The following is a 25,437-nucleotide window of genomic DNA, read 5'->3' on the forward strand; positions in this document are numbered from 1 at the left end:
ACCTCACGAACATCTTTGATCAACACTACGATACGTCGGATTTAATTCACTGTTATTGTTATTGTTAATAACGTGAATGAATCAATATCAGGGTGTTTTTTGTGCTGTGATCATGTGACCTGTCATGTGACTCTTTTCCTCAGGCAGCGAATCAACAAACTTCATTTTAAAAACAAAACGTTTCAGCTCAGAGTCGTTGGAAAAAACGTGAGTTCTTATTGGTTATCTAATGCTAATGCTAATGCTAATGCTAGTCATACTACTCTGTAGCTGCCTGATGATGTCATGATCATACTGATGCTAAGAGTTTAAAAAGCTTTATTAATAAACTTATATAAACTTCGATCAACTTTATTGTTCATACACATGGAGACAATTTAACAAAACTCAACAAAGAAACATGGTGTGTGTGTGTGTGTGTGTGTGTGTGTGTGTGTGTGTGTGTGTGTTACAGGGTTCAGAGAAGTCGTTTTTCTTTCATACATCAGATGAATCCGATTGTAAACGTCTGTGGAGATGTTGTGTTGAGCATCACGTTTTCTTCAGGTGACAACATGAAACCACACACACACAGACGCATTACAGACACATACACTCACTACCTGACGGACAGTAACATATTAATTGTCTTTCCTCAGGATGTCAGAGTCAAATCACTCGACACACAGACTGAGACACAACAGGTAAAAACACACAACTGATTTATTTTAATTACTTTTTTTAATAAAGTGAAAATAATCATTCTTTCTTATATACTAAATTTTTACTTCGTTTTTCTTTTGTAATCTTTAGAAATATATCTGATACATCTCTTTATTGTTGTTCTTATTTACATTAACATCAATCAAACCTTTATTCAAAACCTTCTGTTCTCTCTCTCTTTTTTCTGTGTAGCATTGCTCGTTCGCCCACTCTGGCTTTTCCTCGGCTGAACGTCGGCGTGCCGACAAACCAAAGTGTCCGCGACCAGACAACTAAAGATCTGTGTTTGAGGCTCCGCTCTTCGTACACTGGTTTGATTCGTGTTTTTCCAGTGCAGTGTAATCTTTTATGGCGTCTCTAGTGGTCATTGTTTCTTTTAATAAAAGGGCTTTTTACCATTTTGCCCGCCCCCTTTCCTCTCTTCCAGCCAATCACACACCAGGGAGTGTGAGCAGGGAGCCAGTGATGACACAGACAGCACCACCTGCTGTTCACAGGTGAAAGAGCACGATGTCATGTGATCATGTGACCGTGTTGTGATTGGCTCATTGGAGATGAACTGCTTCTCACTTGACGTCCGTGTTTTTAAACTCCTCCCCTGCAGCCGCAGTCAGACTGAGTCCAGCCAGAGGCGGAGCCAAGAAGGAGGCTGGTAAACCCTTGCACCATGGGAAAACAGCGGCCTTGTGAGGTAAAACATCAAACGATAAAATTAAATGTGCAAGTTGCAACTCATTGGTTATGATATTATTATTATTACTATGATTATTATTATTAATAACTTGTAATTGTAATTTAAAAAAATTATCCTTAGACTGAAAACAAAGACTCAATATATTATTGTTACTATAAACATCCCATAAAAAATAAGATGCTTAATGTGTGAACGTTATTTTATTATTCTATGGATGTAATCTGATTACTGTGGGAATGTAATCTGATTACTGTGGGAATGTAACTGGATTACTGTGGGAATGTAATCTGGCTCCAGGGGCCTGTTCAACCCAAAGTTTCCCGCAAACACCAAAGAAGATCCAGATGGAGGGAGACGTCAGTGGTGAGAAAGAAAGACTGAAGGAAAGAAAAAGAAAAAGAGAGAAAGAAAATGATTGACATCTTTCCTCTGTGATTAAGGCGGAGCCGAAGTCTGGATGGTGATCAGCCAATCAGACAGCAGAGGAGGAGGAGGTGATGGGCGTGGCTAATTTTTATTATTATAATGTTTTAATTTTGTAGCGTTTGTTTCAGAAAACCAAGTCGTTAAAACATCTCAAATTTTTCAGGTCTCGTTCCCGTGGCAACACAAGCAGCGGCAGTGAATCAGAGACGATGATGAGTAACAACGAGCGGCGCGGGAGAAAGAATCGGTAATAAAATCACTTCCTGTTTCCAGTGAGTGGTCACCATGGTAACCAGACACCTGCCTCCACTGAGCCGGGCCAGACGTATTAGGATTGGCCAATGGGAGCCACCAATGCTAATTTCTAAGTCTATTAGTTTTACTAAATGATACAACGAGGCTAATGCTAATGCTAATGCTCTCTCTCTCTTTGTAGACAGAGTCCTGATGTCCTCATATGGCAACAAATCCAGTAAGTGTGTGTGTTTATGTGTGTTTATGGGGACATTTTTGCTCAGATGCTAAGCTAAGTTACTTTGGCTCTGAATGATTTGAGGATTCAGTTCATAGACAAGAACGACTTTACTCCCCCTACAGGAAACTCTGTAGAACTGCACATGAAATTTACATTGTGTGTGTGTGTGTGTGTGTGTGTGTGTGTGTGTGTGTGTGTGTGTGTGTGTGTGTGAACAGGAAACAGCTGGTGGATCCCAACACTCACCTCAACAGGCAGACAGAGGAAATACCTTATATGGAAGTGAGGTAAGGATAGAGTGAGGAAAAGAGGGGAAGAGCAAAAAGAAAGAAGGAAGTAATTATGGAACCTTGTGTCCTTCAGAGTGTCCGGAGAGCCAATCAGAGCACGTCAATCTCCGAGGAGGCGGCGACATCGTCGCTGTGCTTCAGCGTCAGACTTCCTGTAGGTGTCAGTCAAGTGTCTCGATCAGTGATGTCATCAATAAGTGATTAATGATCTTCTTTGTTGTTTTAGTTCAGAGCCGGAGCTCGTTCCTCCTCTTCCTGTCACCAAGACAACAGGCACCGTCTGCCAATCACCCACCGGTCCCTGAGCTGCTGCCAGTTGGTTTCCAGTGACGAATCATCTGTTTTTCTTAATTATAAAATATGTAATATGCTTCTGTAAAAAAAGGTTTTATTGTCATTTTCCTCAGTATCATTAAATTATTTCAGTGTGTACTGACTGCAGTATTGACTGTTTATATCTGTGTTCATATATTTATTAACATTGTGTATACATTTATTAACAGTATATAAATCACTTTAAAGAAACAAACATGTGAATGGATTCTTTTGTGTTTTGATTTTCAGACTGATGAAACACAAATAATATTGATATGAGTTTACTAATGTGTCAGTACTTAATTATGAATTAAACTAACACATCAACAATCTGATGACTGTGAAAGTCTTCAGGACGAACTGTTCTCTGATGTCACAGCTCATCAGCCGGCTGAAACATAAATTCAACACGATCTACAGACTCTACAAGGAATTTAGAGACAGAGTGTGATTTAGAGACAGAGCGCAGATTATTGGCTATTTCAGATTTGGTACAAACGTCACCAGATCTGCATGCATTAACAGATTTACTCAAGTCTGTCTCAAGGACACAGGAAACAATCGCCCCAGTTGAAGATGAATGTTCTCACACTGTTGTTCTATTTATGGTTCTGTAGTTTGTTTCCCCTCTTTTATATGAAAACTGTTTTCATGTCTGAAATTACATTTACAATAAGAAAATAAACATTATTCATATATGTTACAGTATATTATTTAAAAATTAATACAATACATTATATCGTAAATTTACAATATATCATGTTCAAATTGAATTACATTATATTTAAGATGGCGAGAGAGAGAGAGAGAGAGAGAGAGAGAGAGAGAGAGAGAGATTGAGAGAGAGAGAGAGAGAGAGAGAAAAGAGAGAGAGTGAAAGTGAGAGAGAGAGAGAGAGAGAGAGAGCGCGAGAGAGAGGAGGGATAGAGAGAGAGAGAGAGAGCGAGTGAGAGAGAGAGAGAGAGAGAGAGAGTAGAGCGAGTGAGAGAGAGAGAGAGAGAGAGAGAGAGAGAGGAGTGAGTGAGAGAGAGAGAGAGAGAGAGAGAGAGAGAGAGAGAGAGAGGGAGAGAGGAGAGGCAGAGAGAGACTTGAGAGACGGAGAGAGAGAGACAGAGAGAGAGAGAGAGAGACAGAGAGAGAGAGAGAGAGAGAGAGAGAGAGAGAGAGAGGAGAGAGAGAGAGAGAGAGAGAGAGAGAGAGAGAGAGAGGGAGAGAGAGAGAGAGAGAGAGAGAGAGAGGAGAGAGAGAGAGAGAGAGAGAGAGAGAGAGAGAGAGAGAGAGAGAGAGAGAGAGAGAGAGAGAGACGGAGAGAGAGATTCAGACATTGTGTTCTCTTAGCAGGGTTTAGTTTGTTTAAATTTGGTAAAACTTTGTAGAAGAAGGAGAAGTAGAGGAGGAGTGAAGAAGGAGAAATGGAGGAGCTGTGCAGTGGGAGTGGTCTGGATCCGTTCTGGGTGAGTTTCATATTTAATCAAGTTTAATGTAATTATGTAAAATATCAGATTCAACCAGAAAAACTGATGATGGAAAATATTTGAATAAAACATCTACTTTAAAATCATTGATTTATTGATATGAACCATCTGATTGGACCACATGAAGTTTAATTAGAAAATATTTTCAGATGTTCAGTGGTCTGAACATTAACGCCTGACCTGAGGTCAGACAAGAAATGAGAAACTCTCTACCTTCCTGTGTCTGAGGAATCTTAGGATCGGTGACATCATGTATCAGTGACATATCATCGTTGTGTTTTGTGGATTCTGATCGGAACCTGACTCCGGCATAATTTCAAACCAGACCTGACTCCAGTGTTTCCAGCACACGGCTCTGGTGTGGTTCCTCCTGTGCTTTACTCAGACCTGTTCTCCTCACCACTGCACCTGGCAGCCCGCCTTCACCGCAAGCGCCATCCCGCTGTCCAAACTCTGCTGCAGCAAGACGGTAAGAAAACTAGGAAAGGGACTTTGTGGTCTTTGTGGGCTAAAACTGGCCTTGTAACTCTGGCCCTTGTAACCTGGGTCTTTGTAACCTGGGTCTTTGTAAACTGGGTCTTTGTAAACTGGGTCTTTGTAAACTGGGTCTTTGTAACCTGGGTCTTTGTGGAACCTGGCCCTAATACGCTGCGTTTCCAGTTTTAGGTTCATCTTTTAACTTCTGGAGATGTTTTACTGTAGTAAGAAAACGATGTGATCAACTGTCCTGCGAACCTGCTAATCCACTTTGATTTGAGCGCCGTCATCCGATAACAGCAAGATCCTTCGGCAGATGCCACTGCGCTAGGCATGATTAAACAATAATGATTGATCTCTCATCATTTAAGACACTTCTAGGCTGTTGTTATAATCCAGGTCGAGAGGATGAAGGGCTGTCGTTCCTCCGTCATCCTCTTCCTCTTCTGGACACTTCTGGTTCTTTGCTCCATCTTTCCTCTGAAGGTCAACATCGTAATGATTATTGACTGCGGTATCAGCGATCGACTGAGACGTGATCTACCTGGGTGTTTATAAGGAAGTGATATGTTCAGGATGTGATCCTCGACCAGGGTCAGATAAAGACCAGCAGGTGAACTGAGCCGACGATGCAGACTGACTGCGGTGTGTTTAGAGTGAGCTGTGGCCCTGTCCCAGTTCTGGGTCCCCTGTCCTGTCTCGGACTCAAGCGAACAAGTCGGCGAATCCAACCAGTCAGTTGTAGGCTGTGGTTCAGCATTTGATTCGGATCTGATCGGTTCAGGACTGGTTGTACAAAGAGGAACTCTTCATAATAAAAGGCTGGGAGGATGTTTTGCTGACTGTGCAGGTCTAGCTTCTGACGTCAATGTCTTGCTCATGGGCAGTGGCAGGGCCTCTGTTACGCGGTTTTATTTTTTCAACTTTTTCTCGAACTTCTGTTGGTTCCCGTTTCTGCCTTTACTGATACACAAATCAAACGGCATGATGACAGATGGAGGAGTCCGTCTCGACGGTGAATGTGACGCTTCTGTGTCTAAATTCATCACGCGGAATCCGGTCACCGCTTCAGACAACAGTTCACGGAAATGAAAATCAGTTGCGATGATGATGACGAACATGAATATGATGTGAGAAGCCTTCTCACCTGGAATTCCCTGCTCTCTGCCGCTTCAGGAGTTTTCTCGATGCCGCTTCATCGCCATTTTCATCTGTTTCATCCAATCCACGAATCTGGTTCTCTGCTGCTTCATTCGACGGACACGCCTCGACGCACACACGTCCAGGTGACACACACACGCATGTCTAAGTCAATGTGTCGTGTTAAATATGTTAAATCTGTGGTTTGTTAAATCGATAGTTAATAGATAGTTAATAGATAGTTAATAGATAGTTAATAGATAGTTAATAGATAGTTAATAGATAGTTGGTTAAATCTGACTGTAACCTTCTCTCGTTAGAACCAATGTCCAGAGGATGACGCCTCGTTTCTTTCAAAGTTTTTCTTCTTCTGGATCAGCAGGTACGAACATCATCACTCAACCTTAACCTCTAAAACCCTTTAACCCTTAACCCTTAACTTAACCCTCAACTCAACCCAATTCCACTAACTTCCCCCTCAGAACTCTTCTAAGTCTTAAACCCCAAACTAACCCACAACACTCATCACTTTTATTTTCATGACTTCAAGCTGAAAATCAAAGTAAGAATTTTTAAATATTATCTACTAATAATTCTTCAATAACAGTGTTGTCATGTTTCGTCTTTCTGTCAGTTTGCTGGTCCAGGGTTACCAGCGCCCCCTGCAGGCTGCAGATCTGTGGCCACTGCGAGAACAGGACTCATCAATAAGGATCATGACAGACTTGGAGAAGTTCTGGACTCAGAACAGGAAACAGCTGCAGTACGAACTTTCACGCTGAGCATTTAAAGTACATTTTAGTGATGTCACAGTAATGTCACAGACCTGAGGCTGATTCCTTGGTGATAAAACTTGAAGCTTCTTTGTGACGTTTCCAAATTGAAGCCTGGATGGCTTCTGGAAAACTTTTACTTTGAAATAGATGTTGGAACAGGAAATGGAAGAATATTAGATATGTTGTCAGCGGCCTGAAGGTGGCGCCCCTGCAGCTGTTGAGCTGCTTTTTACTGTCCTCTACTGTCCTTTATCGCCGTCACATTTTGATTTGTTCTGCAGAGAAGAACCTGGAGCTTCTGGTCCATTCTGGTCCCGGTTGGTTGGTTTTACTGGACCAACAGAAAAAACTCACCTGTTGAAGGAGAAGAGGAAGGGGCGGAGCTACAGCCTCTTCCTCATACGTGCTCTGGGGCGGAGCTTTGGGCCTTACTTCCTGTGTGGTACACTATGTCTCCTCCTCCACGACGCCTTCATGTTCGCCGTGCCACAGGTGCTCAGGTGAGTCCGAGAGGTGACGTCATTCAGGTGAGCCAGGACGCCTTCAGTCTAATGTGGTGTTGACATGGTGAGAAACAGCAACACCTGCTGGTCAGTTTAGCTGCAGTCACATCGAACAACGTGATCAAAGAGAAATAATGACGAGTTACGATCAACTGTAAACAAACACGTTAGTTTTAATCTGATGATAAACACGTGATGAGATGAGGATGATGTTGTTTAATGTTGGTGTTGTTGACTTTTTTATATTGTTTATTGTTGTTTATAGTTGCCTGCTGGTCTTCATGCGGGACAGAGACGCGGAGACGTGGAAAGGTTTCCTGTTTGCGTCGCTGCTCTTCCTGTTGTCGTGTCTTCAGTCCGTCCTCCATCATCAGTACATGATTCACTGCTTCACCGTCGGAATGAGACTGAAAACGAGCGTGATCGCACTCGTCTACAGGAAGGTAAGACAGGTGAAGACAGACAGACAGACAGGTAACAGACAGACAGACAGACAGGTAAGAGACGGACAGACAGACAGGTAAGAGACCAACAGACAGGTGAAGACAGACAGACAGGCGAAGACAGACAGACAGACAGGTAACAGACAGACAGACAGGTAAGAGACGGACAGACAGACAGGTGAGAGACAGACAGACAGACAGACAGACAGACAGACAGACAGACAGACAGACAGACAGGTAACAGACAGACAGACAGGTAAGAGACGGACAGACAGACAGGTGAGAGACAGACAGACAGGCGAAGACAGACAGACAGACAGGTAGGAGACAGACAACACATAGACCCTAACCCCAAACTAAATTGAATTTATCTTACTTAGTTTTTATAAATTACTCTGTTTACTTTTAATTTTAATTTGTGTTCGCATTTAAAACTTTTATTTTGAAAACACAAATGAGATGTGATGAGTAAAGTTGTTACTTTGAAAGTTCTTTGTCCTTGAATCTCAGAGTTCAGAGGAGCACGCTGCCTGGAGACTTCCAGTCACTTGGGAGAAATTATTAATCTGGTTTCCGCCGACGCTCAGAAGCTGATGGACGTTGTCGTTTATTTCAACAGTGTCTGGATCGCACCCATCGAAATCGCACTGTGCTTCTACTTCCTGTGGCAGGTAACATCATAAACACAAACATCATAAACACAAACATCATCAATATAAAAACATAAACATTATAAATTTGAAGACAAACACATCTTGACAACAAACATAATAAAGGTAAACACATCATTATCATCATTGATTGATTGATTGATTGATTGATTGATTGATTGATTGATTGACAGCTGCTCGGTCCTCCGGCTCTCGCTGGGATCACTGCCGTCATCCTGATTTTTCCTCTTAACGGAGTTTTGGCTAAAATGAGAAGCAAACTTCAGGTGAGAAAACCTTTTCCTCTTCAGATCAAATGTTTGTGATTGTTTTGTAGTTTTATTCTCTGATCCTCGTCCGTCAGGAGCTTCAGATGAAGTTCATGGACGGTCGGATCAAACTGATGAGTGAGATCCTGAGCGGCGTCAAGATCCTCTGTTCTATTCGGGTGGGAGGTGAGCGCTGCCTCTGCCGCCGAGTCGTACACCTGAGAGACGCGGGGAATCAACGCCTGAAGAAATCTCAGATCCTCTTACCCGTCTCTGGCTTCTGCCTCAACTCCTCCTTCCTGGTGCGTCGCACATCTGCCTGAACATCTGTACAGAGTTCAGCGTCTGTCCAACATCTGACTGAACATCTGCTCCCACATCTGTGTCCAGTGATACTTTTTATCCACTGAGTTGGTCACTGTCTAATTCTCCCCTCAGATCGCTCTCTCTGTGTTTGATGCCTACCTTTGCTGGAAGGAGGCCAAATGCTCTTGATGCCTGCTAGGAAGATTCATGTTTCTGTCGCACTCATCAACATCCTGAAAAGTCCTCTGAGTCAACTTCCCTTCGCCATGAACACGACCATGCAGGTCAGAGAGTCTTTGTCTCTTTGAATCTTTGTATCAGTATCATAATTAAAATGCTGAGCCATGAGAAATCGTAAACCTCAAACAAGTGATGTCAGATTTTATTTGTTAAGTTGATAGAAAACCTTCTATTAAATGATTAAAAGGTGAATAATACTTCCTGTGTTTCTTAATCAGCCGCTGATCTCACATTTATATCGGTTTGACAGACTGGGTGTCTCAAGGAACTTCGACTGACGACGTGGAGACTTCATCACAGCCCAGGTGCGACACAACTCACCTGTGCAAATCATCGCCCCCTGGTGGTGATGTTGAAATAACTTATTTCTAAAGATGGTGTCTGACATTTAAGGCAACGATTGAAAACAATCTTCTTTCCAACGATTGCATTGAAATCATATTTATGTTTTTGTTTATTCATTTGTGTTTTTGATGTGTCAGTGGTTCCACATTTTCCTTCTCAGACGGTGACGCTGTCGTGATCGAGGGCGGCTGCTTCTCCTGGTCCCCTGAGGATTCCCCGTGTCTGCAGAGGATCGATGTGAAGGTGAAGACGGGTTCTCTCGTCGCTGTGGTCGGTCACGTCGGCTCGGGGAAGTCGTCTCTTCTGTCGGCCATGTTGGGAGAGATGGAGAGGAGGCGTGGCTTCGTCTCCATCAAGGTGACTTAAAAGAACGTGTTTTATTATTTTCTAATTCTTACTTTCTTTGTGATTAACGTGTTACTGTGTGTGTGTGTGTGTGTATGTGTGTGTGTGTGTGTGTGTGTGTGTGTGTGTGTGTGTGTGTGTGTGTGTGTGTGTGTGTGTGTGTGTGTGTATCTGTGTGTGTCCAGGGTTCTGTGGGTTATGTTCCTCAGCAGTCTTGGGTCCAGAATGCGTCAGTGAAGGAAAACATTTTGTTTGGTGGAGAGAGGAAGGAGAGCTGGTATCATCGTGTGCTGGACGCCTGCGCTCTGCTGCCGGACCTCGACCTGCTTCCTGCCGGAGACGCCACCGAGATCGGAGAGAAGGTACCGTCACCATCTTCAACCCCACCCAACCCCACCTGCTGATGATGCGTTTAGGAGCACAGTGTATTGATGGTGCATTTGTCCGGTAGCTTACTGACGATGCGTTCACTGACCGCAGGGTTTGAACCTGTCTGGAGGTCAGAAGCAGAGGGTGAGTCTGGCTCGAGCCGTCTACAGGAGGTCGGACGTTTACCTGTTGGACGACCCGCTGTCGGCCGTTGATGCTCACGTGGGACAACACATCTTTGATCGAGTTATTGGACCCAGAGGGATTCTTAAAGACAAGGTGAGACGTGGACCTGTTGTCCAACCAATCATCAACCTGCGGAGGGTCATGTGGGTTCTCTTTAATCTGTATGTAGCTGTTTATAACTTTGTCTTATTACTAAAAACACAAAACTTTTTCAGACCGACATTTCCCATCATTCTTTGCTCCATTCACCTTCAAAGAAAGTTGTAAAAAACAAAAAGAAAAATTCAGAAAATCCACATTCCTTATTCGTCATTCATTAATTATTTTTGTTCAGAAAGTGTTGTTGTATTCGAAGGTTTGATGTTTGTCGTCATGATGACACACGTGTTTAAAAGAGTGTTTCAAAATCAATCCTGAAATGTGTTTTATTTTTAAACATGTATACGTCTTGTTTTTAAGACTCGGGTTCTGGTGACTCACGGCCTCAGTTTCCTGTCCAAAGCCGACCTGGTCCTGGTGATGGACGACGGTCGTATCTCTGAGTCGGGCTCCTACGCGGAGCTGATGGACAGAAAAGGGACCTTCGCCAAATTAATCCAAACCTTCAGTGGAAAGCACAGCCGAGAAAGAACCACACTCCACGAGAAGAGTAAGAACAATGACGTGGACACAACTAACCAGAGGAACACAACTAACCAGAGGAACACAACTAACCAGAGGATCCCAACTAACCACTGTTTGTAAAGTTTCAGAAGGTTTGTCTGTAGAACTTCTGAGAAACTCAAAGGCAAAGTTGGCTACTTTCTCATTATGGCGCTCATTACTTGCTTGTGTGTGTGTGTGTGTGTGTGTGTGTGTGTGTGTGTGTGTGTGTGTGTGTGTGTGTGTGTGTGTGTGTGTGTGTAGGCAGCAGGAAGTCAGTGTCTCGTCTCAGTCTCATTGATTTTTCCATCGATCTTTCTCAGGAGCAGCTGATCAGGTAAAAACTGGGTTTTTATGTGAATAAACAATAATATTTGCATTTATTAAACACAATGTGCCGTATGTGTTTGTGTATGTGTATGTGTGTTTCTCTATGTGTTTTTCTGTGTGTGTGTGTGTTGCAGCTGTGATATGAGCAGCGCCAGTCTTCAGGTGATGGACGATGTTGATCAGGATGTTGAAGAAGCTGGAAAACTAACGAAGGCTGATAAAGTTCACACAGGGAGAGTGAGTCGCTCTCATGTCTTTAATTGTGTCATAATTATAGTTTCTGTTTGAATCGTTAACTTTACGTGGATTAACATGAAAAGACTGAAATAGAATAAAATAATTTCCCCTAAGATTCACTGATCAATCGATGTTTTTATTGTGTTGTCAGGTGAAGCTGCAGATGTACAGAGAGTACTTCAGGACCATCGGCTTGACCTTCATCATGACCATCATCTTCCTCTGTGCCTTCCAACAGGCCGCGTCGCTGGCCTACAACTATTGGCTGAGCCTTTGGGCCGATGAGACGCCCGTCAACGGAACCCAGAGCGACCACGAGCTGAAACTCAGCGTGTTCGCAGCACTCGGCTTCACTCAGGGTGAGACACAGTCCAGACGTGTTGTATGTGTGACTCCGTTTGAACTCGTATCAGACGTCAGATCTGACTCTAACTTATTCTAACTTACTCTAACCTAACCCTTACCCAACCCAACCCTAGACTAAACCTTTAGAACCCTATGACAAAATCCGTCTTCCGTCTCATGACCACTTATTTCTCTGTGATTCAGCAATGGCCATGTTTGGGACGACGCTCGCCATCTCTCTGGGCGGGATCGTAGCGTCACGCCACCTTCATGCTGACCTTCTCCACAGCGTGCTGCACTCGCCCATGTCCTTCTTCGAGGTGACGCCCAGCGGAAACCTCCTGAACCGCTTCTCTAAAGAGATTGACGCCATCGACTGCATGATTCCTGACGGGCTGAAGATGATGCTGGGTTACCTGTTCAAGCTGCTGGAGATCTGCATCATCGTGTTGTTGGCCACGCCCTTCGCAGGGCTGGTGCTCCTCCCCCTCGCCTGCGTCTACGTCTTCATACAGGTGAAGGTGTTTCTTGAACGATGTCGTCCCTGAGCTGAAGTCTCGTGATAGATAGTTTTCTCTGTTGTTTGTCTCCAGAGTTTCTACGTGGCGTCGTCGTGTCAGCTGCGGCGACTGGAGGCGGTGAGCCGCTCGCCGGTTTACAGCCACTTCAACGAGACGGTGCAAGGAGCCGCCGTCATCCGAGCGTTTGGCGAACAACAGCGATTTGTCCTGCAGGCGCATCGTCGCATCGACAACAACCAGGAAGCTTATTTTCCTCGATTTGTCGCCACCAGGTTCATTCAAACTATAAAATGATTCAAATTAAGTGTCGATCTGAATCTTTTCATCTTTAGACAAGACATATGATATTTATAGATATTATAAAGATTTTATGATGTTTTGATATTCAGATAATAGTTTTATATATAAATGTGTCCTGGTGCAGGTGGCTGGCGGTGAACCTGGAGTTTTTGGGGAACGTGCTGGTTTTGGCGGCGGCCATCTTGTGTGTTCAAGGTCGGGATAAACTCAGTCCGGGAATCGTGGGTTTGGCTGTGACACATTCTCTCCAGGTGAAAACTGTTCTTCATTAAATCAACTAAATTCTTATAAATAAAACTTTTAAAAAATAACAGAAAACAAACCAGCAGTGTCGCTGTTTCCATGGCAACAAAAAATGCAACTTTTCATCATAGAAACGTGGAGACTGACTCAGAGCAGGTTGTTATTTCTCTAAACCAGTTAACTGGTTAGTTAGTTTAGGGTCTCGACCAGCAATGTAAAGTATGTTGTGATTTGTTGCTACACAAAGAAAATGGAATTGAATTGAATTAATTTTTTAAGCTGAGAGAGGAAATCTAACGTGTTAAATGTAACACGAACAAATAAAGTTTCAGATTGAATCAGTTGGTGGTTTTGCAGGTGACGGGAATCCTGAGCTGGATCGTTCGATCGTGGACGGACGTGGAAAACAACATCGTGTCTGTGGAGCGGGTGAAAGAATACGACAACACACCCAAAGAGGTTCGCTGCTCCACAACCCCCCCCATAGATAGATTCATGTATATATAATATACCTTTATATAATATGTTTATACTGTATACATTCAAGTGTAATCTGTGGTTTACACTCCTAATATCTCTGAGACTGTGTCACAGATCGTACGTATCCTTACTTCACTTCATTAGTTAGTTATCTCTTCTGTTCTTCTTCACATACTTATTTTTTTCTTCTCCAGAAGTTTCTTTTCTTTATTGTCTGTGATGTGAACTGATGAATGTTAAACTGTGATAATGCAGCTGTGGCTCTTCATGACCTCACGTCTTATGTCTTACTGTTATGTGACGTGTCCTCAGGCGGCCTGGACCCTGGAGGACAGTCTGCTGCCGGCGGCATGGCCGACCACCGGAACCATCCAGTTTGAGGATTATGGACTTAAGTACCGGAAAGATCTGGACTGGGCCTTAAAGAACATTTCCATCAACATCCAGAACAGAGAGAAGGTCAGTAAAGAAAATTCTGTAAAATACGTGTCAGAAACAAACTCAGTAAAATACTTTCACTACTTTAATACTGTTTTTGGTTTGTCAGGTCGGGATCGTTGGGAGAACGGGAGCCGGGAAATCGTCTCTGGCTCTGGGAATCTTCAGGATTCTGGAGGCGGCGAGCGGACGAATCGTTATCGATGGAATCAACGTCGCTCATATCGGCCTCCATGACCTCAGATCCAGAATCACCATCATCCCTCAGGTCACAGCTCCACACTCTGCAGCTCAACTAGTTAGAAGGCCTACATGACCTGACCACACTAATAAAGCTTTGGATTGACCTGGGACCTTTTGTTTCCAGGACCCTGTGTTGTTTTCTGGGTCTCTGAGGATGAACCTCGACCCGTTTGACTCCTGTTCAGAAGAAGATCTGTGGAAAGCTCTGGAACTCGCTCATCTCCGCAGCTTCGTGTCTGAACTGCCTCAGAAACTGGAGCATCAGTGTAGTGAAGGAGGAGAGAACTTTAGGTGAACCCCCCACGACACACTGATAAACACCTGAAACCCTACCCCAACACCAGGGGGCGATGTTAACTGTATTTGCATTACTAACACTGAAAGTATCTCAATTCAAGAAGCGCACAACGTTGTCAGGTATTTTGTTAGATGACGACAGGTGATGACCATTAGGCCGAAGAAGCTGATTGGCTGAGAGATCCTGATGCTTTCAGATTAGAAATATTGATCCTGAAACGTTTCGTTGAAGATGTGTAAGAAAGCAGAGGTCAGAGGTCAGAGGTCACTGAGCTCTGGTGTGTTTCAGTCTCGGCCAGCGGCAGCTCCTGTGTTTGGCCCGAGCTCTGCTCAGGAAAACCAGGATCCTGGTTCTGGATGAAGCGACGGCTGCTGTCGACCTGAGGACGGATCAGCTGATCCAGTCCACCATCCGGAGTCAGTTTGATGACTGCACAGTTCTAACCATCGCCCACCGCCTCAACACCATCATGGACTACACAAGGTAACACAACCCGACACAGGATACCTCACTAGTTTCATTCTACACACGTTTTCAGACGTGGACTCTGGAGAACAGGGTCCAGACTTTCTCCAGAGTTCATCCTTCACACACGAACACAGAAATGTCCGAGGCAGATGTTACGTATCAATCCAGCTGTGGACATCGTGTGTTTTTGTTTACGTCACATGGTCGTGTCTCCTGTCGTCTGTCCTCAGGGTCATTGTGATGGACAGAGGTTCCATTGCAGAGATGGACTCTCCCGCTCAGCTCGTGCACCTTCAGGGTCTTTTCTATAAGATGTGTGTGGAGGCTGGTTTGGTTTGAGATGAACCTTTGAAGAAGAACTTCTGATCTTACTTCCTCCTCCTGTGTGGGAGGAAGAGCACCAGTCAAACACTGCACCTGCTTGTCTGTGAGTTTGTTAATACAAAGTCAATTCAAGACAAAGCTGGATTCATGTTGGAGTTAGGGTTGGGGGGGGTTGATATTTATCAGTTTGTGTTTTTATGTATGTGCTTTTCCATATTATTTATTAATTAACTAATAATTAATCGTCTTTTAATGTGTTTCAAATTAACTTCAATAAAAATGTAATCAAATAAAATGTTTTAAATGAAATAAAGTGAAATATAAAACAGATAAAAGTCAAATGAATAAGTGTTAAAAGCCTGAATCGTTTCCAGGTCTGTGTTTCTTCCTGTTTTTGTGGTGCTGTGTGATGAGGAGTGAAGAACACGACTCAGAGCACAGGGAGACGTGGAAACGTTGGATAAATCGATTTAGCGTCATTGACTTTGCAGTTAATCCGTTTAAATCTCCTGCTGCTCCTCCTCCGCTGCTCCTCCTCCGCTCCTCTGTCTCCACCTGCAGCTCCTTCAACCTCCTCCAATCCCTTTAACCTCTGCAGGAGATTCACACAGAAATTCAGGAGCATAAAGACGTCGAGATCTTTTCTTCATCAGCTCGGGACGGAGCAGCAGGAGATGGTTCAGGATCTCTGTGTCCAATCAGAACAGCAGAATTACACCAGTTGTTAGCCTGTGGACAAAAATAACAAAGGAGAGATTAACGTCTGATTAGTTTGGGATTAAAAGAAGAATAAATCCCTCTGCCGCTCAACAAAAGACCTGATATCATCCACTTGTTCTCCTCTTCAGTTACGCAGCTTTAGCTTTGTTGGAGCCAGAGATTAAACCCGAACTGAAACTGGTTCACTCCACTAATCACAACTTTACTAAGAGAAACACTTCAGAGGAATGTTTGTTGCTGAACTTCATTAAAAACAAGTTGAGTTCGAGCTCTTTGTCGCAGTTCAGACGTTCTTTAGGAGTTTGCAGCTTTTGGTTTCCTGTGTTCAGAGTTTTAACATCACTGGTTCCAGGAACCTGAAAAGGTTATTTAGAAAAAACCATGTTGTTGTTGCCAAAACCAAATAATTTCAAGTGTGTAGAACATATAACATTTTCATTTTCTGATTTATTTTATTTTTTACTTTCATGTGTTTTCTTGTAACAACTGAATTTGCCAGGATGAAAATATCTTTCTTATCTTATCTTAACTTTCATGTTCTGACTCGATGTTTTCATGTTGTTACAACATACGAACTTATCATGTTACAATGTGAAATGTTTCACTTTATAAGAATAAAGGAATTTATCACACGTTATAACGTGATAATTTAAGATTAAAACGTAAAACATTTCACCTAGTCTTTAACAAGCTGCTGTTAGATTGAACTGTCATTTTCTCTTCATCGCTCTTTTCATCACGTTGTGTTTTAGAAGATTTGTGTTATAAAATAATTTATTTACAAAAAAATCAGAGGTGGAACTGATTTATTTCTTTTAAAGAAAATAAAAACGTTGGTCACTTTTAACCTGCATTGTTTGTCACAGGGATTTAGGATAATTTGTTTTAATAGAATATGAAATAGCAGGTCAGCAGAACAACAGCTGAAGTGTTTGTCTAAGGCAGCGGTTCTTAACGTGGGGGGGGGGGGGGGGTGGACCCACACCAGGGGGTGAGGGGTGGACCCAGGAAAGTTTGAGGGAAATTAAGTTGAATGAATATAATTTATTGAGAGAAAATAAACAGGTTTCTTGGCGATGTGTTGTTTTTTATTTCACTAGCTAATCGCCCTATGATATTACATTTTTGAATGTGGGAGATGTGACTTCCTAGTTCTTAAAGAGGAGGTGGGGGGGTTCCAGAAAAAGGTTAAGATAAGAGAGAAGCTGATAATCAATTTAAAGCTCGTCAATAAACTCTGGAGATAAGAGACGAAGAGAAAACAGAAAACAGCTCCCACTGAAAATACCAACAGATAAAACACAGAGTGGAAGAGGAGAAGAGTCTGAACATTCACTTTTTATTTTAAATATTCCCTCTGAAAAATGAGCTCGATGCTGCAACACAACAATAGTTTACTTTAATAAACACATAGTGAAACACGTGTTTATACAGAGTTCAAAGGACAAAAAGTCACATCAGCTCAGTTTGTGCAAACGAGACAGAAACACAGAGTTCAGTCAAATAAACTCTGCGTTCTGCTGATTTTCACAGATCATGAGATGAAAAAACAAAAAAAACATATTTTTCATAAAAATCTTATTTACAACTTCCTACACACACACACACACACACACACGCACACACACACGCACACACACACACACGCACACACACACACACACACACTTCGTGGTCCTCATGTCCCTGTAAACCACAACAGGCTGATGTACGAGTTTAAAATCAAGGAAATTATTCTTCAGGTCAACTGAGAGTAAATGTCTTCAACATCTTCCGGGTCCCAGTTTCACAACAATGTATTTCCTGATCCTGAGCTGGAACATCTGGACCACATCAAATAAACTGTTTGGTAAAATCCACCTTTTCAAACCGTCCACAGCTCAGAGTTTAAAATAAATCCTCGTGTTTCCGTCCTGCTTTTACTTCTTAAACCATCAGAGGAAGACGAGCAGAGGAAGAAGCAGCGTCACAAACAGGAAGCAGGAAGTGTTGTGAACCGCCCTAACAGCTGATGAGCGATACCAACGCACCTCCTCTGAGTCATCTGCAAAAAAAAAAATGAAGATACATGTTCAGATTTCAGTGAATTATTTTTAACAAATCCACAATTTAATCAGAAACTTCTTTGTGATCATTGTTCACTGATACACTTTGAAATCATGATTTATAGTTTTTCTAATTTGATGCTTCACTTTGTGTATCGTAAATGTTCATTGTGTTTAATGTATTTCTTTTTTCTTATGGTTATTTATCTATAATATGCATCAGTCCTTGTTTCTCTGTGTGTTTTTTAATATTTCCTTTATCTTAAACTCTCTGACAGAGAGAAGAGAGAGAGACTTGGTTTGTGGTTATTCTGTAAGTCTGCATGTGGGTTACATTCATTTACATGTTAGAATAAACCCTGAATTGCAGATGAGCAGGCGCGGCCTCGGCTCATTCACAGTCATTATTCACACACAGCAGCTTCACCGGGAACAACAGGGCGGCTGTTTTTGTTCCAAGGTTGAAAAGTGTGAACGACTCAGTTTTAGAACAGACGTCTGACATCGAACACACCTCAGGAGACAAAGACAAGGAAGGCTGCTTCCATTCATCTGTAAAACACCAGTTTCAAATGTCCCGAGCGTGAGTCAGGATCAGAGAGTGTGTGTGTGTGTGTGTGTGTGTGTGCACGTGTCTTACCACAGTCTTTATGGAAGACGTGGGGAAGCAGTGCAGGACGCCGTAACCACAGCGACAGTAGGAGCATCCTTTCTGAACCCACTCCCCGTGAGGAATCAAACCACAGCTCCTGCAGAGACACGGAGAAGATACTTTACTCTGATGCCCCAGAGTTCCCATCATGCTTTGGGTGACGCCAGTAACTTAGCTCTGTTTTATTTACATATTGATAAATGTGTAACCGTGGAAACAGACAAGCAGGTTCACGACTGATACTTTAGAAATGTACGTGATTCTTTGAGGTAAAGGACTGAACGATTCCTCCGAGCTGTCGACAGCCACGTCACACACTACGCGTTCTGCTGCTCGTACCTGATGCGTTGGTCGTACTCGCAGCTCCGCCCGGTGAAGAACTGCGGGCAGGTGCAGAAACTGCCCAGGATACACGTGCCTCCGTTTTTACAGCAGCTGCGGCTCTGCTCGGCGCCTGCACCAAAAAAAACACGAGACGACGTCAGACCCGTAAACAACAAAACATCCACGTTCCTTCAGATTGTGATTAAACATGAATCATAAAACCTAATTCAGTGTTAGATTCAGAGTTTGTTGAGCCTCCTGGGACAACTTCTGGTGTTTCATTTTATTAAATTACATCTCTACTATCTTATTTCCCTTCCTGTTTGACCCTGGATGAGTTTTATTCACAGTTTAGTCATGAACTTATGAGTATTTGTGCCTGTAAAAGGTTTTTATTACTTTAAAATGATCTATGTGTCTTTTAATTTGTGCATCAGGGTTTAATGTCCCTGTGAGAGGGTCTGAAGGCCCCGGCTGGGCCCTCAGACCTCAGGTTGGGCCCCTCTCTGCTTGTATCTGTGAGATAAACCAGGCTCTCCATCTGGCAGCGCATTCCTGTTCTCCTCTGCTTCACATCATCAGACAAACACAAACCAGAGTCAGAACAAACGTTGGAAAGTAACGAAAAAACACTAAAAACTAAACTGACGACGGACGGAAACTCCACCAGACTCTTGATCGGTCTGATCCGTCCGTCGCACACTTCAGTTGAACAAAAAAAATGTTTGAGATTCTCCTTCAGTCTCTGAGTCGAGTGACGAGGAAACATTCTCAGTATTTTGGGGTAAAGTGTCAAATTGTTGTGTTCATTGGTTTGTGGGGCTCATCACCTCAGAGAGTGTGTGTGTGTGTGTGTGTGTGTGTGTGTGTGTGTGTGTGTGTGTGTGTGTGTGTGTGTGTGTGTGTGTGTGTGTGTGTGTGTGTGTGTGTGTGTGTGTTCAGTGAAGATGTGTGAACTCACTGCCTGTGAGGCCGATGAAGGGCAGGACGGCGCTGGCGTCGCGGTGTTTACGGTCCCCTCCACTGTTTGGGGAGCTCACCTGTGCAAACTGATCCAGGAAGTCCTGAGAGGGCTGCTGGGGTTTCACCACCGACGAAGAAGAAGATGATGACGATGATGAAGATGAAGGAGGAGGTGGTGGTTGATCTTTGTCACATTTGTCTCCCTCACAACCTGAAAAATAGAATAAACACCAGATTTTATGATGAAAATCACTGTAAAACAAACCAAACTGTAAAACAGACACTGGGCAGAGGAAAAGATTTAAGAATGATGATGTAAGAAATCAACTCTCCTGGAGAAAAGATTATTTCCTCAACAATTTACCAATTAAAATCATCTGATTTCTTCCTACACAGTATCAGTGTTTATTGATATAACATTTTACAGAATAAACAAAACAGAAACGATCTAAATATCTGTAGAGTAAAAAAATCAGTTCCTGAAGCTTGCTTTTGGTTATTTGTCAAGTTATTTTCCTTCAGATTAAACAGGTTTTTTACTACTTTTCTGTGTAAATGTAAAGTTCAAAACCACTGAGTCCACTTCATGTAACAAACCAGTGACAGATCCACTGAAAATGAATCAATTACAATATTATCTAATTATGATATCATCCAGTTCATAGCAAAGTAGAACCTGAGCCACAGTTTCAACCAGGTTGTTAATACAGAAGTAAAAACAGAAAGTAAACCTGAAACTTTCAGAGCCGAGTTCATTAATCAGCTTTTCTTTCATTAACCGTGTTTTCCACAGAAGTGAGGAACTGACCTGAAGCAGCAGCAGCGCAGTGCAGAGAGAGAAGCACACACACAAACCTGGAAACACACAATCAGCTCATTTAGACAAACATCACTTCAACTAAACACGTTTCACTTCAATCTCCTCCAGACTCACCTGAGCAGCTGATTCCACAACATCTTACCAAAGGCAGAAACACGAAGTCCACAGGGTTCGAGTTGTTTCTGATCTACAAGTTTATATCAAAACACACGAAGGAGAAAAAAGGTGAAACTGAAAAACTGGAGAGAAATCGTTGTCCTGCGTTTCCAGAAAAACGTCTTTGTTAATTCTCCCTGAGAACCAGTGAGAAGTGCAGGCAGAGCCAGATGCAGCTGAAGTGAACCAGTGACTCCTCCACAGACTCCCAGTCACTGATTCACCCACTGACACTCAGGTGGGTCTCACACTGGAAACCACGCCCACTCCCACAGCTGGTTCCGTCGGTCTGAATCCACAGGAAAGTGTCTCCAGCTCAAACCCTGTTTCCATCAGAGAGACAATCACTATAAATACAGGGTGAACAGATATTTAAAACTTTGAGGACAGTAAGAAAGTTTTTCATTTGAAAAGTTGCTTATTTATAAAATATTCCACGTGAATCTCAGAAAGCAAAGTGTTTTATCTTTGCGTAGAAGTGAAATACTTATAATTTAAATGTTTAAATTAACTTAGTCACATTTGCCACGTGAGGACGTTCGGTGCTGTAGAAACTGGAGGAGATGACGTGTGTCGAAGAGAAACTTCACAAAGAGAAGCTTGTTGTTTCTGCAGTGAAATGAAGGAGGAGCTGTTTCCTGCAGCGTCATTAACATGTGAAGGACGAGCTTCATATACATGTGTATCAGGAGAGAGGGGGGGGGGATGTGTTTCCTTCTTTTATACATTTAAAGTCCTGTCAATGAAACCACAACGACAAAAACTTTGATTGTAAAATCGTAAAATCTGAAACCAAACTGTTCAGCGTGTGTGTGTTTTTATTGTTTTATTTGGCACATGAAACAAACCAAAATGTAATAAACATGGTGCATATTTTTTATCTTAAACTTGAGGAAATTGTTCTTTCAAACTCTGTACAATAACATTTGCTCCAATTGTCATTATTTTTGTTAGAACTTGGAAAACATCATTTAAAAAGCTTTGATTTCTTTGCATCAGGTTTGACTTCTGTTCCTTTTCAGAGAAAGTGATGAGTGACAGATAAAGAGGCTCCACTGCTTCAATGTAAAATAATCTGTTCATGTTTTACTTTTGTTGTTTCATCTGTTTAACTTCAGACTTTATTCCTGGATTGTAAACAGGAAGCAGAGCCCCCCCTACCCCCTGTCTGGGCTTTGAGCTGCAGGACGAGCTGAGGTGGAAATGGGTATTTTGGGATTTGTGCAGAAACACAATGAAGTCTGGTCTCATGCTAATACACAGCAGGAGAGTCAGCAGCAGGAGGGAGAGGCTGAACACAACAGGAGGAACAGAGAGACCCCTGCAGGCCCCAGAGGGAACAGACATATACATATACATATACATATACATATACATATACATATACATATACATATACATATACATATACTCTTGTTAAGACTTAGGAGCAGAGGATGTTGCACCTTGTTAAGATCTATGAGACAAATTGTGAATAGTGAATATGGGCTGTAAAAATAAAATGATAGATTTTTCACGTTTTGGTTTATTTGCAGCTTTAACAAACCAGTAAGTTTTGTCTTTTACCTTCTGCTCCCAGTCTTTATGCTAAGCTACGCTAACAACATCCTGCCACGCCAAGAAATAACCCCCCCCCAAAAACCCTCCAGTTTATTTGACTGGAACACGATATCATCTCTGACTTCTGAGGTAAATGAAACTCAGAACTTTCCTCCGAACGATCTTTGATCCCTGTGAAACATCGGCTGTTGCCTGGCAACTCCTTTAACGTGAAATACAATACACTAAAAGTTTGTTACATAAAAACAAGGCAGACTATTTGGTTTATGGTTTATAGTTTATTACAAGTTTGACATTCTTTATTTAAAAATGATCTTTACAACAAAGCAGTAGAAATGCAAACTGATTTCTGCTCCTTCACTAACTTTACACTGTTTTCTTCAGCATCACGTCACAGATGCTTCATCTTCCCAGTTTGTGATGATGCTAACTGTTTATTCTACGTTTCTTTTATTTAAAAGAATACAGACGACAGAAATGTGTTGGCTAAGCAATGACGCTAGTTAGCTAACATTAGCATTTTGAGACAATTGGGAATCAGCTACAATGATGTAAGAAACAAAATGGACTCCAGAGGACACATAGAGACAATAAACAATGTGACTGATTTTGCACGTCAGCAGTTTCCTTCTCCTCAGTTCAGATCGTCCGGCCTGAACAACCTTTCCCGCCACGTGGGGAGGAGCTCTGTGTCCGAACATTTACGTAACGTTCTAAAACCAGCGACATGTTGTGCGTCCCGAGCTTGAAACCTATCGTTGTCATGATGACGACGGCAGCGTCACCAAGCATCGGACACGCCCATTTCAAACAATGTTCACGCGTGAGTCCAGCGAAACTCGGGCTCTCTTTTCATTTTCAACTATTTGTGGCGTTTTTCATGCAAACAACCAGATGCGACGCTCAGACGCATTTATCTGATCCAAGCGTCACTGACGTCACCGTCGGTTCTGAAGCCTCAGTTCGGCGCCATCTTGGTTTTTAATAACCGGAAGTTACCATATTTGGAGGAGCAGGGGGTGGAGCCTGAGTGAGACTGACTGCACACCCACCTACACCTGCTGACTCCACCCATTGGACAGTACGAGCTGTCAATCACACAGTCTCATAGCTTTCTATAGACACTGACGATGATGTCACAACAAAAAGAGCAGAACTATAAAAAATAAAAATCTACAAACTTTGGTTCAAAGTAAAAACATGAATTTGAATCTGTAGGATTCTGTCGGTACCTCGGTCTAGTTTCTGATACTCGTTGCTTAAAATTTACGTTTCAGACCCATTTTAAACTGAAGCTTTCAACTTTCCTCTTCCTCCTCTTCCTCCTCTTCCTCCTCCTCCTCCTCCTTTGCTGCAGTCCTGTTCATCTTCCAGCTGAGATTCCATTCGCTCTTCATCATCTCGTCGTCTTCGTGCATCAGACCCACGTGTCTCCGGAGTTCGGTGGAGAAACACGTCACCTTGTCCTCGTCCGGCTTCTTCCAGCGACAAATCCTCCATGACTCCTTCCAGGCCCACCACTCCTCCTTTTCCTCCTCCTTCTCCTCCTCTTCCTCCTCACTCACATCTCCTCCCCTGTGAGCCACCGCCACCACACATGACTGCTTCCAGGAGGAGTAGGAGGTGTGGAGCTTGTGGAACTGCAGATGCAGCGGGACGTCCAGTTTCGGTTTGACTCCTTTACACAACTTCTTTTCTTCCTCTGCTTCTTTGTTCTCGTCTTTATTGTCTTCCTCTTCATCCTCCTCCTCCTCCTCCACGTCTTCATCGTGCTCTTCTCCATCATCTTCTTTCTCCTGATCTTTGTCCACCTCATCATCTTTCTCTTCTTCCTCCTCCTCCTCTTCATCTTTCATTTCACTTGCTTTGACCTCCTCCTCAACGGATTCTTCATCTTCCTCATTTTCTTCTCCTTCCTCTGCTTCTTCACCCAGCCCCTCCGTGTTTAAATCTTTTACCTGTTGCTTGTCATTTTCCTCGTCCTCCTCTTCCTCCTCCTCCACCTCCTCCTCCTCCTCATCTTTGTCTTCCTGTTCTTTGCTTAGTTCTTCTTCCTCCTTCTCATCTACTTCTTCATCACCTTTGTCCTCTTCCTCTACATCTTTTTCCATTTCCTGAGTTTCACCCTCCTCTTGTTTTTCATTGGATATTTCGTCCTCCTCCTCCTCCTCCACTTCTTCCTCTTCATCATCCTCCTCCTCTACATCTGTTTTCTCCTTCTCATTTTGCATGTCATTGTCCTCATCCTTCTTGTTTACTTCTTCATCTTCGTCTGTTTTTTTGTCCTTCTCTCCATCGATTTCTTCATCTTCTTCTTTGTCTTCCTCCTCCTCTTCCTCCTTTCCTTTGTTTATTTCGTTGTCCTCCTCGTCAACTTCTTCCTCCTCCTCTTCCTCCTTTCCTTTGTTTATATCCTTGTCCTTCTCCTCTTCTTCTTCCTCCTCCTCTTCCTCCTTTCCTTTGTCTATATCCTTGTCCTCCTCGTCTTCTTCCTCCTCCTCTTCCTCCTTTCCTTTGTTTATTTCCTTGTCCTTCTCCTCTTCTTCGTCTTCCTCCTCCTCTTCCTCCTTTCCTTTGTCTATATCCTTGTCCTTTCTCCTCTTCTTCCTCCTTTCCTTTGTTTATTTCCTTGTCCTCTCCTCTTCTTCATCTTCATCCTCCTCTTCCTGCTTTCCTTTGTCTATATCCTTGTCCTCCTCGTCTTCATCTTCCTCCTCCTCTTCCTCCTTTCCTTTGTTTATTTCCTTGTCCTTGTCCTTCTCCTCTTCTTCGTCTTCTTCCTCCTCTTCCTCCTTTCCTTTCTTAATTTCCTTGTCCTCCTCGTCAACTTCTTCCTCTTCGTCTTCCTTCTTTCCTTTGTTTATTTCCTTGTCCTCCTCTTCTTCTTCTTCCTCCTCCTCTT

At 42.9% G+C, this 25,437-nt stretch overlaps 1 protein-coding gene and 2 long non-coding RNA genes across 3 annotated transcripts; 1 reads left to right on the forward strand and 2 right to left on the reverse strand.

Annotated features, from left to right (window-relative positions):
• The first annotated feature begins 1,352 nt into the window (after window positions 1-1,352).
• LOC118125871 lies at window positions 1,353-2,920 on the forward strand. The gene is made up of 7 exons (XR_007034984.1): window positions 1,353-1,393; window positions 1,694-1,759; window positions 1,837-1,890; window positions 1,986-2,294; window positions 2,516-2,584; window positions 2,661-2,741; window positions 2,814-2,920. It is a non-coding gene; the product is annotated as an uncharacterized LOC118125871 (long non-coding RNA).
• A 14,413-nt stretch (window positions 2,921-17,333) lies between these two features.
• tdgf1 (teratocarcinoma-derived growth factor 1) lies at window positions 17,334-24,391 on the reverse strand. The gene is given in 6 exon segments (XM_047344531.1): window positions 17,334-18,059; window positions 18,701-18,721; window positions 18,724-18,809; window positions 19,052-19,166; window positions 19,998-20,210; window positions 23,959-24,391. Coding segments are annotated over 6 exon segments (978 nt in total). The 3' UTR covers window positions 17,334-17,949.
• LOC124855059 lies at window positions 20,165-21,386 on the reverse strand. The gene is made up of 3 exons (XR_007034985.1): window positions 20,934-21,386; window positions 20,808-20,854; window positions 20,165-20,210 (listed from the first exon to the last, which is right to left on the reverse strand). It is a non-coding gene; the product is annotated as an uncharacterized LOC124855059 (long non-coding RNA).
• Window positions 24,392-25,437: the final 1,046 nt, after the last annotated feature.

This window comes from Hippoglossus stenolepis, chromosome 18, assembly GCF_022539355.2.
Source record: "Hippoglossus stenolepis isolate QCI-W04-F060 chromosome 18, HSTE1.2, whole genome shotgun sequence".
In the NCBI taxonomy this organism is placed as follows: domain Eukaryota; kingdom Metazoa; phylum Chordata; class Actinopteri; order Pleuronectiformes; family Pleuronectidae; genus Hippoglossus; species Hippoglossus stenolepis.